The sequence below is a fragment of the Onychostoma macrolepis genome, chromosome 21, assembly GCF_012432095.1.
Source record: "Onychostoma macrolepis isolate SWU-2019 chromosome 21, ASM1243209v1, whole genome shotgun sequence".
NCBI lineage: Eukaryota > Metazoa > Chordata > Actinopteri > Cypriniformes > Cyprinidae > Onychostoma > Onychostoma macrolepis.
Window position 1 is genome coordinate 1,729,475 of NC_081175.1, and position 12,143 is coordinate 1,741,617.

General features: G+C 37.2%; 2 protein-coding genes across 4 annotated transcripts in view; one reads left to right on the forward strand and one right to left on the reverse strand.

The window, feature by feature from the left end:
* stk32a (serine/threonine kinase 32A) overlaps positions 1-5,701 on the forward strand; it is an 83,082-nt gene extending 77,381 nt beyond the window's left edge. For 2 of the 3 annotated variants that reach the window (XM_058759013.1, XM_058759014.1), the window contains exons 13-14: positions 3,547-3,611; positions 4,198-5,701. In XM_058759013.1, the coding sequence (XP_058614996.1) occupies positions 3,547-3,611; positions 4,198-4,309 (177 nt within the window). In that variant the 3' untranslated portion in view covers positions 4,310-5,701. Of the gene's footprint in view, positions 1-3,546; positions 3,612-4,100 lie in introns of all 3 variants that reach the window. The other variant, XM_058759015.1, reaches the window with a different exon arrangement.
* Positions 5,702-5,845: 144 nt separating this feature from the next.
* Positions 5,846-12,143, reverse strand: part of dpysl3 (dihydropyrimidinase like 3) — a 31,500-nt gene continuing 25,202 nt past the window's right edge. Inside the window, exons 12-14 of the mRNA XM_058759012.1 lie at positions 10,025-10,204; positions 8,380-8,536; positions 5,846-6,959 (exon numbers count right to left, since the gene is read on the reverse strand). Of these exons, the coding sequence (XP_058614995.1) occupies positions 6,874-6,959; positions 8,380-8,536; positions 10,025-10,204 (423 nt within the window). The 3' untranslated portion in view covers positions 5,846-6,873. The remainder of the gene's footprint in view (positions 6,960-8,379; positions 8,537-10,024; positions 10,205-12,143) is intronic.

Below are 12,143 nucleotides of genomic sequence, written 5' to 3' on the forward strand. Positions count from 1 at the left end.
GCTCTAGTACAGTCAAAAAAAATGTACATACAGCACCTTTAATTATTGCAGGTTTGCATCATATTCTGAGCTTTTCATGGTTTTTATTGATTTTGAGGAATACTGAATCTGTTTTTGTGCAGTGAGATGAGTAAATACATGTTCATATTTAGTCTAGAACTACAGTAAGATCATGTTCACACAGTGCACACAACGCTCTGCATTTACTCCCGACTTCTCTCAACATGAGGACAGGAGAGCTGTCAGTCAATACATGTCAGCTACTTATTTGAAGAAGTGACTCAGATATTTCCTTGTAAATTAAAAAGTAAGACGTTACTTTACTAGTTACAAGGGGAAAGTAATCTGATTACGTAACTCACGTTACTTGTACTGCGTTACCCCAACACTAGCCACGTTCACACAGCAGCAGAATACAGTTGTCAGTCCTGTATTTGAGTCTTTAATGCGGTTACGTTCATGCACATTACAGTTATTTACGGGTGTGACAACCACATTCTCGGAAAACACGTGCTGTTTGAACAGAACAGGACTGGAAAACTAGTTGTCTGTCACGTCATACAGTGCGAGAGAGAGCCGCTCTGCGCCACAAAATGCGAATGTGATTTCATGTTGGGTTACGGTAACTTACAGTGACACAGAAATGAGCTGTATGTCATCTGAAAGTTTTAGATCAAGAGCCCGATTTACTAAACAGGGCAAATTAGCGTTAGAGCGCAATTCCATAAAAGTGCCGATTGGAGGGGAAAATTCTGCGTGTGATTTACTGACAATGCGCACATTAAAGAATACAGATGCAACATCTCATTTCCATAATGACCAGCGCAATCTACCAAGAGCAGCGCAAATTACCACCTGCTTTAAGTCTGGGCGTTAAACAATCCCAGCAGGCACCAGACGTCTATGTAATGTCAGATTGACGTTGGACATGATGTCGGACAGACGTTGCATTTTGGTTGAAAATGAAAATCGGGTTGACGTCAATATTTGACGTCAATTTGACGTTGACTTAACGTTGGATTTTGGTTGCACAACCTAAAAACAACAAAATCTCAACGTCAGCTGACGTCGGTATTGGACATCAATTTAACATTGACATTAGACATTGAATTTACATTGAATTTTGGTCACCCGACGTCGCAACCGAAATGTAACCAAATATCAACGTCTTATGACGTTGTGTGCCTGTTTTGTGCCTGCTGGGATGGCGCAAATACCAGTAATTTGACAAGCGCAAACATTAGTAAAGTATGTTTCATGATTAATTTTAACACTCTCCTCCCATAAATTTTGCATCTGAAAGGGAAACTCCTACAAATGCATATTCAATAAAATCAGGTGCAAAAATAACTGCATCCACGCCTTTTCAGCGCTAATTCATCACTGCACGTCTTTAGTAAATCTTGACAGTAGTATTTTAACGCCAAAAGACGGTTTGCGCTGGCGTTAGCTGTTAGTAAATCTGGCCCCTAGTCAAATGCTCCGCTCCTCACCCAAATATTACTGCTGTCGGTTAATGAAGATTTGACGGATGAACTCGCGGCTCGATTAGACTCTTGTCGTGTCAGAAAGTGATAAGACTCCCATTGCACGTTCATACAGACAGTTATTCGAGACGCTACTGTAATTTGCTGTGTGAATGGGACATTTCGAGACTCACACCTGTAAGTAAACGCGGTTGTCAATCCCAAAAACTAACAGTGTGAACGTAGCCACCGATTCTCTAAAACTAATGTCAAAGCTCAGTGCTTGTCTGTCTTTCTTCTGCGGAACATGACATAATGTGTGTTCAGCAGCTTGGGATTGAGTTTTTTATTGGATGGAGTGTGAAGGTGGTCTCTGCTGGATTGTAGCATGCTAAGCATCAGTCATGCTTACTCGAGGAAATCCCTGCGCTGGTGGAGTTGTGGCTGGGTTTCTGGAGTAAGCACTAAATACTCTACACCTGCTGACGCCTCATCACACCCAAACTCATGACTGCACACATTTACACAGGCAGCAGCTCTTGTCGTTTTGCTTTGCAGTACACATTTAGTGTTATATTGGAGACGTTTATGGCCCTCTAATGCTCAATTCATGCTAGTCTCTAGTAGACAGACTTTTAACTATCAGCTTAAATCTGGTGCACATTGCAGCTTATTCTGGCCAAAACCATCCAGTTAGACAAGAAGGATCTGGATGAGCAGTCATAGTTGTTTTTTCTTGGTCATGTTTGGTCCACGTAATTGTTAAATAATAAAATTACGGCCTCAGTTTTACTTCTTAATTACTGCAGGTTTACATATGATTCTTAGTGTTTGTATTACCTGTAAAATCTGATGTAAAACGAGGAATACAGAATCTTATGTTTACTATTCACAAAGAGCAATTGCTGACCAATAAAATATTTTAGAGCTTGACATTGCTAGAATAAATTCGTATTCATTCTAGAAATTCACATCAGTTTTCAATGTCTGGAAATCATACTTTTAAAATTTTTTCATATAGAGTAACCAGGTTTGCCAAGACCAAATAACAATTGTTAAATAAATAAATTTTAACTTGTTTTGCATTATTTTAAAAGATTTCAGCCATTTTGTGCCCCCTTAGAAGTGTGCATTAAAAAAAAAAAGTCACAAATTAAAGAAATAATTTATTTTATAAAATATAATTTTATAGACTGTAAAAATTCCATAATAGGGCACAATGTACTGTGTTAATATGAAGGATTTTGTTTTCCACATTTATTTTTTTACTGGTGTTTTACCTGTGTTTTGAAATTTGCACTTCATTGCGTTGTGTTTTAGTGTTGTGTTTAATGCAGATGTCCGTAAAATTAATGGATAATGTTCTGGCAGGAAATTGCCAGCACATTTTCCTAGCTTGTCCCTCAAGCGACCAGAGCTGAAAGTAAAAAAAAATGAATTAAAATCCATTGGAATCGCTGAATGCCTGCATACCTTGTGCATTGGTCTGTGCAAACAAACTTTTCATGAAATATGTGACTTCAGACGGCTGTAACGCACACCACCTGACGAAAGGGAAATCTCTGCAGGATGCGTGACTGACATCTGGTTTCTTTATTGTCATGAAGAGTTGTCAGTGTGAATGCTCCATAAGGCCTCTTTCTGCTGCCCTGTCTGGTTTCTGACAGCCTGCTGTTGTAGCACCTGTAGTCAGCGACAAATCTGTAAGACAGCGAGTGCAATAGGGCAAGCTCATCGTCTGGAAGCTTCAGTCAAACTGATAACACTTCTTTGACTACACTGACCTAACAAAACAACACAAAATGCAGAAGAGTGCGAAGAACACCCCATAAATTCACACTTCAGTGAGAAAAAAAAAATGTTGCAAAAGCAGTTGTAAGATATTAAATGTTTAGCTGACATTGACGAGCACTGTTAGACCGCCGAAGCAGAAAAAAATAAAATAAAAGTTGGCCATATTCCATTATTATAAGGGAATTTGTCCCCTTCAGTGTTTATTACGACCCTGCTTCATAAGCCATTTACTTAGCAGTATTTCATGTGAAACATTATAACTCATTCTTTTCATTTGATCACACAGAACGGGCAACTCCAGCAGCGCTTAGAGACTGTCCAGAGAGATTTCATCGTCTTCAACAGGGAGAAGTAAGAAATATTTTGACAATCTATCAGTGTCATGTCCAGTTTCATGCACAAGTCTCCAATGTAAAGTAAATATAGTTTCTATGGTTTTAGTAGTAGTAAATAACAGTAATTAATTTACTCAAAATGCAGTTTTACATGAAACACACTTTCAACCTGATTGTCAAAACATTAAATTTCAGGAAATGAATGAATATTCTCATTTTAAAGAGAAGCACAAGCTAAAGAGAAGTAAAAAGGCACTGTTAAAATGTTTTGTATTTTCTATTTTTATGTTCATTTTAGGGAAACTTTTAGTAATTCTGTTGGAGTTTCTCTATATATTTGTATTAATATTAATTTCAATTTTCCAGTAGCTCAGAAGTTATTTTAGCATGTTACGTTAGCTAAATGTACATGAGAAATGTTGCTTTGGCAACTGAATATTTTATTTCATTTCAGTTGACATTTATTTCAAGTAGCTTTTTTTTCTTTTCTTTTCTTTTTTTTCAGTTTACTGCAATAACCTTGCCTTAAGGTAACAACTGCAGATTTGAACACTGTCAGACTTTAGCGTGACTAGATTTGTTGTCCTTTCTCTGTTTTGGAGGTTGAGGAAAACCAAAACAGACACTGAGACAAACAATCTCGATGCAGAAGAGACAAACAAAGCCATTCAAGATGGACAGAACAACAACGTACAGCAGTGTTTATCAGGCTAACATCTGGACCGGCCACGGCGTTCCTCCTTCTCTCGAAGCTGACGGCGGACAGCCCCTGGACCCCAGCAAATGCATGAGAAAATCCACGGCGGGAGACGGGAAGCTCACGGATTCTGGATGGAAGCATCGACCTGGTGTGACCCTCGTGCTCTGCATTAGCCGGGCTGCCTACACAATCACACATATAAAGAAAGAACTGAACGATGATGCTCTCTGCACCTGGCTGTGAAATGTGTGCCTTACTAGTTTAATGGATTTCTCTAATGCGTCTGGAGGCACGTGAAGATTTACCGCTGTTCTGACTCAGCGAGTGATCAGACTCCAGCCGTTCACCATGATTTATAAAGCTGCGCTTCTTAACATACAAATGCAGAGAACAGAATGCGAAGGTACTCATTTCACCTCATTACGCCTCTGTGATTCATTCAAATGATGTAACTGTGAACCTTACGGAGCTGCAGAAAACGGTCATTCATGCCTCTGAGAGCATTATTTGGCCTTTCTGGTTCTTTAGTGTTCTTGGAGATTTATTGCTGGATCACATTGTGCTGCTGAATAAGATATTGACCACACTGTACAGATCAAATAAAAATAAAATCATTTAATAGCATCATCTGACAAGTCTAAGGTTTGCACAGCCTAGGAATATTCGCACAATGTCTGGCTCATATATTTAAAAAAAGTTTATTTTATCAGCATGATGTTGTTTATTTATTTTATTTATTTTCACATGTGAAAATTTTACCTGTATTTTAAAGTGCATTGTGTTTTAGAGTTAAAGAAAAATGCTCATAAACGTTAATGTTAATAATGTTTTGGCAGAAATTTACCAGTACCTTTTCCGAACCTTTGTCTTACAGCACAGCTCTTTTTTTTTTTTTTAAGTTTGGCAAAAAAAAAAAATTAAATAAATAAATACAACAATGAATCAATATCGCCATCTAGTGGTCAGGTGAATATTAACTATTACAGACAATCTACCCATAATGCTGTTGAACAACAACAAACATGAGAAACATGAAAAATGTCAAGTTTAAGCCATATACATATAAAGTCACCTGCTTTATATATTTATTATAACTGTTATGGAATATACAGCTAATTGGACTTGATAGGACTTAAACAGAACCATTAGCAGTTTTTTTTTCCCCACAACTATGAATTATTATACAAATGCAAAATGTGACTTTATTTTGGGGGGAATGAGAGCTGCATGAAAACCCCCTTATGCAGTCGCTTTTCAGTGAGAATAACATCAAGAGAAATTTCCCTTTTCCCTCATTCTGTGAGGATCTGTCTGATCCTGACTCTGTAGTCCGGAAAACTGCTCAGCGTACGAGGATACGCTAACGAAGACATGTAATGAACATTTCAGACGCACAAGATATGTTTACAGCCTGTCTCTGCTGTACATTGTCATTGGTGATTGTTGTGTGCTCATACTTTCCATGTATAATGTATGTTTTAGTAGTTCTGATTCCCTTGTACCGCGAGTTGATAAATATAAAGAGCAGCTGAGAAATCATTCACAGGCAGTCAGTTGCAACTTCTGTTTATTGAGGAGCAAATTTGCACATCACATGTTCATCTTCACCTGCTTTTTTGACTCAGATGTTAAAAAAAAGAAAGGTAATACAATCAAACCTACATAAATATAATAAACAACCTATTCCACATCATTCGGTATATCACTTTAGTCGTTGTTATTTGGGGCATCTAACATACACTCTTTTTCCATTAACTGAGGGCTTTCCTACCGAAGTCACATGAAAGATTCAGATATCAAAAACTTATACTTTGCGTGATTTAAGAAAAGACATCGTAGCACCTTTTAATCATCCTTCAATAATCTGAGCTTGAACTGAAATGTAAAAGGTGAGTATCTTTCTCCTGCAGGCTTTGTTTTCATCATTAATTTTGGCAAGAAATTGTTTATTTGTCCTTTTTCAACGTGTTTGACTGAAGTTCAACTATTCCTTCACACGACGGATGCATAATGTTTTTCGTATCTTCAGTGAGACGGATAATGAAAGCAGTACAGTATGTGAATGTATGTAAATGTCCTGTAATATTCTGTATATCCTTGCATGGTTTTCCTTAACATTCAACTTTATTATACTTCAAAAAAAACAAAACTGCTCAACACTTTAACTTCATTTACAAAGTAACGTTAACTAGCATAATCACAGCTGATGTACGCAAATAAAGCTTATGAGGGAATACAGACGAAGCCCTATGAAACACACGACCGTAGTCCTTCCTCTACCGAACGCAAACGCCTGGAAAATTTCCTTTCAGACCATCCGAACGAAAGTTGTTTTTACGGTAATTCTAATGTCTTCTAATTCAGTTTATCTAAACACACAAATGAATGTAACGCTACACTAAATGCTTTGCTTTCTCAGAGGTGGACTACTGATCTTCAGTCACTCAGCAGGAGGAAATCATGGAGGGTAAGGCATGAGTTCAGTGTTTTACGTTTCTTTTGTTTCATTTCCTGACTAATCACCTTACTTCTACACGGCTGATTTGATCCTGGCCTCTCTCTTACATGCTCGTTATATTTAACTGAGGGAGGTGATATTGGAGCGGCCACCAGGAGGCACAACGATGCGTCTTCCAGCTGGTCTGATGGGGGCTTCCTCGGGACCTACAGCAAAACAGAGATATAAAAAACAGTCTTCGTTAACACGCTATCCTGTAAGCCGTTAACCAAGCCAACCAGCGAATCCCAGCTGTACAAACTTTGATGCAAAAAAAAAATAAAAAGACTGTACTTAATGACTTTAATGAGGGAAAGAACTACAATCCCACGAACGAGTGTGAGCCGCGCTTCATCCATCTCTAGATTACTGACAATGGACTTGCTGTCAGTGAAAATGTGGTTTGCCATAACTAATGTGAAGTACATTCGATTTGGAATTGATATGCTTAGAAATGCATTAGATTCTGACTAGGAAATAGACTGAAGTCATTCTGATAGTGTTTCTCAGTTTTGGTGTACCTCCATTACTCAAAAAATACACATATATACTTTAGAACAACCTTAAAAAAAATTATTAGGTTTTGTCAAATTATATGTACATTTTGATTTAATATTAATTAAAAAAAAAATTATCTTCTCGCAAGACAAACATTCAAACCATGATTCATCAATATATTTTCTTCAGACATGAGCCAAAATGTTACTAAATGGAGGCTATCTTTATATTTTATTTATTTATTTATTTTGGCTTTTTTTAAACTTATTTTCACAATAAACTAAAATGGCTACGAAAGCAGAACTTTATAAATAAAGACAACTTTGAAAGACTTTCATGTTTATTGTCTTTTCAAAATATGCATTATATTTCCATTATGTACTAAGAGATAAAAACACTTTCGCTTTCAGAACATGTTTGTGTCAACCCTGTCACTGAACATTCACAATGTTTTGGGATTTTTGTTTTATGCATTTTTCCTGCATATTTCTATAGAGGCCCGTTTCTGCCACAAGATAATAAAAAATGTTTAACTGCAACTTTTTACCTCAAAATTCTGACTTTTTCTTAAGAATTACAAGATATAAACTCATAATTGTAGGATATAAATGTGCAATTCTGAGAAAAAAAAAATGCAATTACCTTTTTTATTCTGTGGCAAAAAATAAATATAGGAAGAAAATAGAACTGGGACATATAAACTCAGAATTGTGAGCTATAAACAAGAAAATATTTATATAAAGTTTATGTAAGAGTTTTAATGCATATATTTACACTTAGAAATAACCAAACATGTTTTGGATTAGCACTGGGTTCTGCATCTGTTGTATTTCATTCATGCATTTGGCTTTTATCCTAAGCGAATTACATTGCATTCAAGATTGTTTGTTTATCAGTTCATGCATTCCCTGGGAATCAAACCCATGACCTTGGTATTGCTACTGTAGCTCCATGGTCTATTATTTGAGCTACAGGAACGCCTTTGTCCCACTATCGGCCAGACGTGCATGACACATAAATCATCCCCATCAATAATTACGCCAGAAAGAAGTCTGCTGTCTGAAAAAGAGACATAATTTCCCAGGTTACCTGACAGTGTGAAGCCAGACTGGTGGAGGTTCCTCACAGGGGCTTTGGTGGGTGAGGTACGGGCGGAGGCAGATGGCGTGCCACCCCTCGACATGGGTAAAAATTCAGACACGGGGCCGTCATACATGCCTCTGGGGACAGCCTTCAGAATGGCCAGCTTTAGGAGAAACCCAAACACAGCGCTTCAGTTTAATACAGGATTGTGCAGCACACCATTTATAGAGAAACACAGAGAAAGGCAAGTTTGGGTGTTTGCTATTACATTCCATGGATGTGTTTATCCTCATGTGGGTTGTTTTTGGGAACTGTGTGCTCACATAAATTGTAAATTTTATGTTGTGTTGAAAACTGGTTCCAGATTTGGCTGACAGATTGTTGAGACGATCAATCGTGTTGCACATCTCTATTTTGTACAATGCAAGCAAGATATTTTTGAGATTTGCTGTATTAAAACAAACTGTGACTCAACTTAAAAGCATCTGAACTAAAAGAGTACAAACATTCAAAGATGCATTCAAGATTTTCCAGTCAAAGCTGTTTGAATTAAATGGAAAAAAAAGAAAATTCACAGAAAATTTACTCCCCCAACACAGGCCACCCAAGTTTGTTTCTTCATCAGATTTGGAGAAATATAGCATTGCATCACTCGCTTACCAATATGCTCACTTAATGATGGATTTGTTTCTTACAAACATGCAGCTTTTGGTTTCTTAAGACATTAATTCATGGATTACTTGTGGATTATTGTGATGTTTTTATCATCTGTTTGGACTCTCATTCTGACGGCACCCATTCACTGCAGAGCGTCCACTGCTGAGACACTGATGCAATGCTACATTTCTCCAAATCTGTTCCCATGAAGAAACAAACTCATCTTTTGGGTAAACTCTTCCATTAATTCACACCCATGTCATTTCAAACCCACAAGACCCCAAATGAAGATATTTCTGAATAATAATTTTAATTTTAATTCTATTTGGATAGAACCTCACTGATTCACATTCATCAAACAAGCATGTCTGAGCTTCTGTTTATTATGATTTATAGGTATATGCACAGACCAGTGTTTTTATGTGATTAAAAAGCCTAAATTAAATGTTTGTCATATAAAGCAATCATATACAGATGACTTGGATTAATCCACCTGATTCATATTGTTTTTGTTTTTTTTACTTTTTGAAGCTTGGAAATTATATGACTTAATATGGATGGCCAGAAATTTCTCAGCTTTCATCAAAAATATCTTCATTTGTATTTTGACGATGAACGTACGTCTAATGGGTTTAGTAAGGGTGACAAAATTTGAATGATGACAATATTGTTGGGTGTAATATCTCTAAGTGTTATATATTCATTTTAAACCATGTGAACACTTTTATACGGCTTCTTTCTAAACCTTCTGCTTCCTTCTGTCTGCTTTTGGCATGATGGTGGAGCCACAGTATAAACCGTGCAAGAATCCCATGTCTACATTCACTCTAGTCGAAACCACAAAAAGAACTAGATTTGACTTTCCTGAAGGAAATTATGATAAACTGCTGAATTAAAAACAACTGGAATTTCACTGGAGCGCTGCCTTGAATGCACTGTAAAACAAATGAGCTACTGTCACGCATGTGTCCAGGGTCATCGGGGTCTGCTGTACCTGTTTCCTGGCTTTGACACGTTTGTAAGTGAAGTCCGGATACGGGGAGCAGGGAATGAAACGTCCAGTGCCAGCGGTCGCGTGCAGGTTCCCATCCTCCAGAACAATCTTCCCCTGGCAGACGACCAGCATGGGAGCACCTCTCAGCTCCATGCCCTCGAACACATTATACTCCGCTGCCTACAACAACACAACAACATCATGCTGATAAAGCTCATGTAACACCTGAGTACCAAAAATGAGCACTGCAGTGCAATGCTTTTGGACCAACTTTACTATTACATACATTTAAATTAGCCATTTGATACAATGCAATTATTGTGCACATACATGTTTTATATTGAAATACCATCCTGTAAAAAGTCTCTGTAGTTACATCTGTAATTGCACTGTTGACCCTACCCATATCACCAAACCTGTCCCTAAACTTACCCGTATCACACCTCAATAGCAACACAACACTGTACCTAACAATTCATTATTTTATTATTAAGTACACAGTATTTAAAGACACCTAATATAAAGTGGGACCATACTTTATTGTGACGTGTTACTATAGTACTACCCTGCTTTTTGGACATAGCTGTTTTTTGTCTTTGCTTTTTTGTAATGTAATATTTACATTTTAATCATTTTTGTGCACATACAGTGCACTGATATATTTTTAGTAGTCTTAAATTTGCACAATGGCTTTTATACTGAATTGCATTTGAAATGCATAAATAAAATTCAACAAAAGTATAGTAAAAACAGTAAAACTGTGAAATATTATTACAAGTTAAAATAACTGTTTTCTATGTGAATACACAGTAAACTGTAATTTATTTCTGTGATGCACTGCTGAATTTTCAGCATCATTGCTGCAGTCTTCAGAGTCACATGATCTTCAGAAATCATTCTAATATGCTGATTTGCTGCTCAAGAAGCATTTCTGATTAATATCAATGTTGAAAACAGTTGTGCTGCTTCATATTTTCATGCAAACCATGATACCTTTTTTTTGGTTTTGTTTTTAGAATAGACTCAACATCATTATCATCAGAATAAACATCAAAAACGTCCAACATGACATTGAGCTGCTGTGCTTTCCAACGTAAATTGACACAAACAGCCGTTTTGAGTTTCTGCAAAGAGGAACGTCGAGATATTCCTCACTAATGAAGATCACATGTAGGAGAGTGAGACATGACTCTGGCCTCCTTCATTCACTCTCGTTCTCATTCTTCACCTCTTCGCCAAACAGCTGGATAGAGGAATTACAAAAACATCCTGTCTTTTGTAACCACTTTCTCTAAAATGCATCACTTCTGTTTAGTTTACTACTCCCTTATTTTCTGATTTCTTCATCGCTGGTGGATATCGTAATTGTAGTGATGTCCTGCCATGATCCACAGTCTTTCCACAGAAATTTGGCACTCGTCCATCCTTTGTGTGCGAGAACAGGAAATGACATGCACACAACTTCTGCCAAGAACGCTGGCATGGGCTTAAGCTCATGAAGAATAACACAAACGCAAGGCTTTCTGGCAGGTGATGAAGTCATGTTTTAGGTGACTTCACAGAGCACGGGAACCAAGGATACGGAGCCACAGAATAAACAATCAATAAACATCAGCCATGTTATCCACAGTTGAAAGCAATGGCAGCCGGTGCTGTTTGGATGTGTAACGGTCTCTAGAGAAGTGGCCGAAAAGGAAATGAAAATGTGATGTCATTTTGGCAGCGCCTGAGTTCTGCTGAATCTTTTCCCCAAAGGTTTCAAACGATCCACATATTTAGCCCTTGTAGAATCTGCTCAGGAAATTCCAGTTCTCATCTCACTCACATCTACGATCTGTAGCTCTTTAACCCGTTTACTCCCAAATTTTTCCCAGACATGAAAATATCCAAAATGACGTGTCGTTAGTAACCCTTTGAAATAATCAATATTTTTTTTTTGGAAAAGTGTGTGAAAATTATTATTTATCTTAGCCCAGCTATTTTAAACTGTTTGATCGCATTCTAGGGTTACTATTATGCATAAACAACACTTATACAACACTGACTGGAACACTGAGATAAAAGACAAAAAAATACAACCATCAACGTATTTCAAAATTGTTACTTTTTTGTAACTTAT